Raw genomic sequence first — 8,228 nt, 5'->3', positions numbered from 1 at the left:
TCAAATTGTTGTCCAATGTAGAGAGAGAAAAAAATGAAACTGGTCGTTTCAGTTTTGATGCGAAGTGGTCACAATGGTCGGGTATCTTCCTCTTGAGAAAAAAAAGTTTTTATGGCGGTTTCTGTACAAACATCATACGAGAAAAACTCCATTTTCTGACGTAAGCATCTTTTCCCCAAAGGGGCTGACTTTCAACATGGATTGTAGATTGCAACTTCTGTTTGTGACAAAAGCCGGGCAAACTTTCCCACCGTTTTTTATTGAGGGTTTCTCAATCAGCATGGTTTCGGAGGTACATGCAATTCTAGTTTCCCATTATATCAGCGGCAGAAGTCAGTGCATTCTAAAACAAAATGGTCTTGAAATAGCTGACCCTGAGGAGGTCCACTTCCAAAGGGGAGAGATCGAGGAAATCGTGCATGTAGATTGAAGTTTCCAAAATATGCTGACGGAGGTGCAACTCGGTGACCTGAAGCAAAACCGATGAATAATGAATACCCTGACCTTTCATTGCTGCAGTATTGGCGGGACAATTACCCAACAGCCGTAGCCGATTAAGATAAAAAGTTATTTTGTTTTCTGCTGTTGCACGAGTACAGTCACAGGTGCCAGAATCAACGGAGCAGCTTTATGCAGGTATACATCTAAGCATTTCAGCGGTGCTATGTGGCAATGGGAAACATGCACGACAAAAGGGCTTTCAGCAAGATGTCCTCACAACTCATCCGACAATCGTTTCAGCGGGCTAGTTTTAATTTAAACACTTTTTACTTTAATTCATCAGCATCTTTCGATGGTCCACACAACAACATAAATTCACAAAAAATACTAATTCCTTCAAACGAGTTCTCTTTCTCAAAATTATTTTTCAAAATGAGGCTTAGCTTGAAATATAAATATGCATTAAAAACGACGCAGATTATGCAGAGCAATGTGTGTTTAAAAAAATAAAATCAACCGGAAGAGGTTCTCATCTGTACTTATAATTTTCTTGCTGTTTAGACCCCCTAAACATATTTTAATTCTTCTTCTCTTCTTCTTCTCGATCGCTCAGAAACATATTTTAATTGATACCAGCGCCTATGTTGCACTTATCGTGTGAAAGCGTGCCAAGATGTCGAATGCGCTTTGCGTGCAAGACTGGTTGACTTTCGGTTTGGTGTAAATAATTCAACCTATGACAGACACATTGCCTTGACGTCATGCGCGCACAATAAAACTCCAAGATGCTTGTGAAGCGACGTTTGACCCTTTGTATGAGCTGGGTAGCCCTTAATAAGAAAGAGCGTGAATTATTTGTGTTATTTAACACGATCATGCTGAAAGACTATGTCTGTCTCTCTCTCTCTGTTTCCGTATCCGTACCTCCCCCCCCCCCCCCCTCGTCTCTCCGTCTGTCTTTGTCTCTGTCTGTCTGTCTATCGGTCTGTCTGTGAGTGTGTGTGAGTGTCTCTCTCTCTCTCTCTCTCTCTCTCTCTCTCTCTCTCTCTCTCTCTCTCTCTCTCTCTCTCTCTCTCTCTCTCTCTCTCTCTCTCTCTCTCTCTCTCTCGCCCACCCCGGCTTCCCTCTCTCTCCATATCGAAGTCAACACACACACAGTCAACACACACACACACACACACACACACACACACACACACACACACACACACTGCGGCACGCACGCACGCACACACACACTTTAACTTACACACACACACACACACATACACACACACACGCACACACACACACACACACACACAATTACTTACACGCACACAATCACTTACTTACTCAGTACACACACACACACACACACACACGCAAACGTACACGCACACACACACTGACACACACAAACACACACACACACACACACACACACACACACACACACACACACACTCAGCACCACACACCCCCTAAACGCACACCAACCGAATTTTAACAAACAAAATTAAAAACGTTGTTCTTCTCCTTCACAAAGGATATGACACCGCGAGTGACCAACACAAGCGTACCTGCCAGGCCGATGCGCATGCGCGGGGACTCTTTCGACAAGGAGGCTGGGCTGTCACATGACACGCACGTGATGAACGGAAGACGGTTGTCGTTGGAGAAAGCCAGGACCGCCAACACAACACCAAGCACTGACAAAGACTCCCTGCCCAGCAAAGAGAAGACTTTCCTCTCGTCCATGGAACACAGTTTAGAAGGTATGTTAGTCCCCTGGGAGGAGTTCCCTCAAGTTAAACATTAAAATGTATAAGCGTGAGCTTGTTGTTGATCCTTAACATGCATTATGTTGAATTATCTATGAATTTTTGAATAAACACTGTTTAAACCAAAATTTAAAAAAACCTCATCACATCAACAACCTTGAAAGTCTAGCACGGCGAGTGACGGGATCGCAGAAGAAGAAGAAAGTATGTAGCTTGCAAGGCCGGCTGGATCTGATGCCGGGAAGGGGTTCTTGGGTTCCCAACCCCCTCCCCCCCCTCCCCCTCCCCCTTACCCGGCAAATCTACGTTTCTCTCATGGAGAGACCCGAAATACCCCTTTCCACGACGATAACATTTCAAAAAAAACTTACATTAAAAAGGGACTGTGCAAAACCCTAAATAAAATATAATAGCACCCCTCGAGTTAAAACAAAACATATTACAATCCTTGCTTTGACGTATCTCTATGTAGAAGATCTGATTAATGCAAACTACATGTAATGAAGTAATTGAGCGTTACGCGGAACCATTCTCCTGGCACCTGAGAGAATAATGACAAGCATTGAAATGAACAAGCGACTATCGTCCTCAATATATTATGTTTCATTTTTATTTCATTTCTTTATTTTATTTCCTTCTATGTGGAACGTCATCTCCAATGAAAGAACCGTATAACCTTATTTTAAGCAAGAGCTTTACCCCAAAGAAAAGTGCCAAAAAAAGAAAATGTGACAATAGTGCGATTCAAAATTCACTACAACGCTCGTTTGCCATTCTAACTTCGCTTCTTCTGTCACCAGATATGACCAAGGAGAACCGCCAGCACAGAAAGACGAGCGACTCTTCGTCGAAGCAAGACAGCCCAGGCGGCAGTCCCAAGCTTGCTTCTTCACCAACCAAGGCCTCCATCAAGGCTTCCCACATCTACAACATGGTCAACCTGCTCCACAAGGCCGAGCAGGACAAAGGGGGCAAGATCTCCACGCCCAAAGCAACCTTCTTGTCCCCAGCGGCGACTGCTCCGTCGACCCCGCACGCCCACATTATCGCAGACTGCAGCAGGAAAGGAAGGGTGTTGGTACCCCTGAACAGAACCTTCACGCCTCTCAGAAAAGCCATGCGAGGAACCGTGGTGATCGGTTTACACCACCAGTACCACCACGAGCCTCCCCTTTCAACCGGCAGTAGCCACGGCTACCAGCCCCACCCGGAGAAAGGGGTCAGCCCCAGGGTGGACGGTAGCCGGGTGCTGAGAGCAACGTACCCGGCCAACTCCGTCCTTTTAGCCGGGTCTTCTCCGCCTCCTACGCCTTCAGGGCTGGGTCATCTCTCGAGACAGCCTCCTGTGGTGAAACGGGTAGTCCAAGCGCAGTGGCGCTCAGCGCAGAGAACAGAGGAACACCCCGACACTTCCAGACTCGCCCCCAAAGACGCCACGGAGGGCAAGAGACCTGTCTCGCCACAGGCTCAACTTTTGGTGCGCAGACGTCTGGTCAAGCGGTCAAGACAGGAGGATCACGGGCACCTACCGGACGGTCAGGGGGATGATGACATGATGGCGCAGATGGTTGAAGAGAGCGTGGAGAGACTGGCCACGTCACCGGACTGCCGCGTCGCCAAGACGCCCGTCAGCCAATCGGCGGCTTCTTCTGTGACACGTGACTTGCACCTCTTTCCTGCCATCTCTACCGCTGGTACTCCACGGAACAGTTAGCGCGTTTGTAGCTCTGCAACACGCGTGAAAGATTGTCTCTTGCTCTATGACGCGCGTGAAAGATTGTCTGTTGCTATGCGGTATGTGAAAGCATTTTGTTGCATGTTTTTTGCACTTATTTCTTGCAATTTCAACCTCCAGTACTCATCCAAACAAATCAAAAACGTTTTCAGCACTCGTTGGCAAATGAAGGAATGTCTGTTGCTGTTTGAAATGTGTCGGTAATGTGTCGCTCCTTGTTGCACTTGACGATTCACTAACATGTTCCTGCATGAGACTGGACGGTATAATTATCTGTGGTTCTGTGTCATGTGACTTGCACCTGTTTGCTCTTTTCACCACTGGTGCTTCCCGCAACAGCTGTAAAACGTGTTGCTCTTTGCCACGTAACAGTTTGTTAATATGTTGCTGTGTGATATGACACTAGCACATGTTTGCTACCAATCCAACCGCTGGCACACCTCATAACAGTTCAATCATCTTTTCGATCAGTATTCTGGTGTATACGGACACCAAACTACTCTTGTGTTCACGTTTGGGGTTTCTCAGAATATTCTGAGAGAAGATTGTGGACGTATAATAACACGAGGGGAAACGAAGTGGACAAGTTTGGCAGACGCCATGTTTCACTGACAGCGATCTTGTGGAGCGGGGTGACTGCACAATTTCTCCCGTCGTTTTGCTTGTGTTTGCTTCTGTCTGTTTGTGTAGATCGCAATGTTCTTTTCTTCCACGGAGTTTTGAAGGACAATATCACTTTTCTTTTTTTCGAAAAAAAGGACGATGAGAATTATTTAACCCTTGCAACCTCCCTTGATGCGATTTGGTTCGACCTAAAAAGCCTCTTGGGGACCCCTATTGTCATTGGCCATTGGTTTCAAGAAAAAGTGAAGCCACGCCAAAAGCCAATTTTCATATCGCCAGTTCTGGTCATAAAACGGAATACGTAGTTTATACGTAGATAACTTTCGTTGCATGGTGAAGCTGCGTAATTGTGTCCTGGTCGGATTAATACTGCTTTAACCAAGATGGCGTCAATTATGGAAAGGTAACTGTATCGCATTGTGTAAAGGCACGATGGAGTTATACCCCTTTCTATTGATCTTCCAATGAGAGTTGCCGCGCACTCTTTGAAGGACTGTGCTGGTCTAGAAGCCGTTATTATTGTCTTCTTTTGTTTTAGAAGTTTTTCTTTCGATTCTGAAAAAAAAGAGGAAATTGTCAATGGCTTCTGAAGTGGTAGGGCGATGTGTACTGAAAAATATTTTACTTTCAAACATGGAAAGTTTTGGACGTCAGTGACGTTTTATTATTTTCTTACTTGAAAAACAATAATGTAAATTGATATAAGTGAGATAGGCAAAAATCACACTTCCTACTTTAAGCTCCTTTCGAACTTTAAACAAAAATTCATTTTCACAAAACATTACATTCACATACAGACAGATGAAAAAAATAGGCCAAATAGCTCCTACTCCGAGTTTATTTCAAAATCTAAAGAAAACAATAGACACATAAAAATGAAAATCAGAGAAATATGGTTTGCAAAAACCAGTCAAATACTTCCCTCTTCCAGGCGTTTGAATCGTGATTTTGACAATGAATGTGATCGTTGATAAGAGTGATATTAAAAACCAGTTGTTATTGTACATACGAATCCTTTGCTTTGTTTCCATTAAGATGATTACCGAATGTTCTCCGGTAAAAGTGCCGCATTAATGAATCAAGGCCATGTTGATTACCAGGCGCAATACAACGAACTGGTGGACATAGCTGTTATCACCCTGATACGACGACCGAACGCTTGACTGTTGCGTGAAGCAGTGACTCCTGGTTGAATGTGGGTTTGCGCATGCGCGTAAAAATGTTAATACAGAACGTTTCAGTGCAATAATGTAAAGGTTGTTGTCTTCTGTTTTCTACGGGAGAATGTACAAACTGGCATAGCTGTTCTGAGGGAGAAGATGCGTTTCTTTAAATGAAAATAGAAGTCAAACGGATTTCAAAAGGATTACCTTCCATGCTTCGGAATTGGAGACCTGAGAGCCTAATCAATTAAAATGGAAATACATTATTTTCATGTCCGTGTTTTCTTTCTTTCTTTTTTATTTTTTTCTCCCCAGACATGATAACAAGAAATACATGGGTTTCAATTTTTTTTTAATGTTTTGACATAAACTGTAGTACAAATGTTAATATGTGATTCAGCCATGGTACGATATTCGCAGGCGTTCAACAGCGTGCCGCTTTCACTTCACTTTGTTAGGTTTTGTGAATTCTCATAAGTAATCATCGAATGTGCCGTTTGAACGCGTCCATGTCGGCGTATGTGTTCGATGTACTCCCCCCCCCCCCCCCCCCCCCCCCCGCCCTTACTTTCTCTATCCTTTTCTGTCAGTCAAGGGAACATTTGTTTGAATATGTTTGTGAGCACGTGCGGGCAGTTAAATCTCCACACATTGTTTTTTCCTGACAGTTGTTTCACACAAGTTGTGGGAAATATGCGTATATGTTGAAGTACGAATGAGCATGGGCTATGTTCGCAAGATATGATTGGTGTGTCTTTCAAATAATTATATGCGATACTTTACCTTGTCAAAACAAGTTCATATGTGATAATAAGTGCATGAAATGTTACTCAAGTCGGAGTCGTAAATGTGTTGTGAAACTAAATGTTTTCGTATTGGGAGTGGAAGTGTTCACTACAAAATAAAATTGTTACAATTCAAATACAAAGTGTATGTGTTGAAGGGTTGTTTTCATTCGGTTTACGTTTGTTTGTCTGTACGTATGTGTGTGTATGCATGTACGTATGTGCGTGTGTGTGTGTGTGTGTGTGCGTGTGTTTGTGCGTCTGCGTGCGTGCGTGTGTGTGTGTATCTGTCCCACGGTGTGCTTTGACGATGTTCTCATTTTGCGTGCGTATGTGTTTGTGTCCGTGCGTGGTGCGTGTGTGTTTGTGTGTGTGTGTGTGCTCTTCGCTGTGGGTGTGCAATGCCTTGGCTGTGTGACTGTGCCAAAGGCATTGACGTCCATCACGATTGACATTGTAATTTTTCATCTGTCTGGGTCAGTTGATTAACACGTTCACTTGACTTCTTTGCCCTATTCTCTTTCGTTGTATCACTGTGTAATGTTTCAACATCGTGTTTGAACCGTAAAACTCTGAAGCAGCCGTGCATGGGCAAGGTGTAAAGGGAAGCAACCGCTTCTGGATAAAAATTAATGCGCACGCTGACATGATTAGTTCCCTTGTTGAAACACGGGAGACACGTGGAAGTAAGTGGAGCAAGTATGAAGAGACATAATAACTTCACAGCACTAGCGTTTTAATGAAAGTAAAGACACACAAAAACAAAAACGCTGAATCGCGATCAACCCACTGAAGTCAGTCACACCAGTGGCCCCGAAGCGAAGACAGTCGAGCACTGACAAACGTCCGATTTAATCTCACCATCTCAACACACGCAAACACACACATTTGGGAACGACTCGATTAGATACGGCCGCGTGCATAGGAAGTGTCAATGCAAGTGTCGCACACACACACACACACACACACACACACACACATACACACACACACACACACACACACACACACACACACACACACACACACACACATACACAACAATTGTAGGACATTTGTTTGAAATGTGTAAATTTTCTTGATTTGAAGTGTTAGTAAATATGTAAATTTAGTTAAAACATAAACTTGGCCCAACATATTTGCGTGAAATTTCGCACCAAAATTAAAGCATTAGTTCCTGTGTCATTTCATTCAAACTGTATATGCCAGTCAAGGCAGTTCACTTGACCATCACCTTTCGGAATAACAAGGTTTTCCTTTACAGGGATCACGTGACCTCCGCTCAAATAAGAGTACCTTCAAAATCAACTGGACAAAAACGGAAGAGCCCAATTCAAAATCGACACAAAATCACAATAGGCAAAACTTTGAAACGTTAACATACGAGAAAAAGGCCAAATCGATGATCTACCCAGAGCAGGTTATTTTGTTTATCTAGTTTGCGTAATACGAGACAGTGCTATGCTACTCGATCCTACTAATATGCAGGCGTCGATTGCAATAATAAATGTTTTGAGACATGATAAACACCGCCTCTCCCCTAGACAGTAATAAAAAGACCTGTGTGTGTGTGTGTGTGTGTGTGTGTGTGTGTGTGTGTGTGTGTGTGTGTGTGTCTATCTATCTGTCTGTTTATCTGCCTGCCTGCCTGCCTGCCTGCCTGCCTGCCTGCCTGTATATCTATCTATCTATCTATCTATCTATCCGTCCGTCCGTC

General features: G+C 43.9%; 1 protein-coding gene across 2 annotated transcripts in view; it reads left to right on the top strand.

Annotated features, from left to right (window-relative positions):
- LOC138961654 (serine/threonine-protein kinase MARK2-like) overlaps window positions 1-6,045 on the top strand; it is a 70,085-nt gene extending 64,040 nt beyond the window's left edge. For both annotated transcript variants that reach the window (XM_070333324.1, XM_070333325.1), the window contains exons 9-10: window positions 1,970-2,198; window positions 3,005-6,045. In XM_070333324.1, coding sequence (XP_070189425.1) covers window positions 1,970-2,198; window positions 3,005-3,918 — 1,143 coding nt within the window. In that variant the 3' untranslated portion in view covers window positions 3,919-6,045. The remainder of the gene's footprint in view (window positions 1-1,969; window positions 2,199-3,004) is intronic.
- Window positions 6,046-8,228: the final 2,183 nt, after the last annotated feature.

The sequence above is a fragment of the Littorina saxatilis genome, linkage group LG3, assembly GCF_037325665.1.
Source record: "Littorina saxatilis isolate snail1 linkage group LG3, US_GU_Lsax_2.0, whole genome shotgun sequence".
Classification (NCBI taxonomy): Eukaryota; Metazoa; Mollusca; class Gastropoda; order Littorinimorpha; family Littorinidae; genus Littorina; species Littorina saxatilis.
Note: the sequence above shows the minus strand (reverse complement) of the source record. Positions and strands in the feature narration are given on the sequence as shown.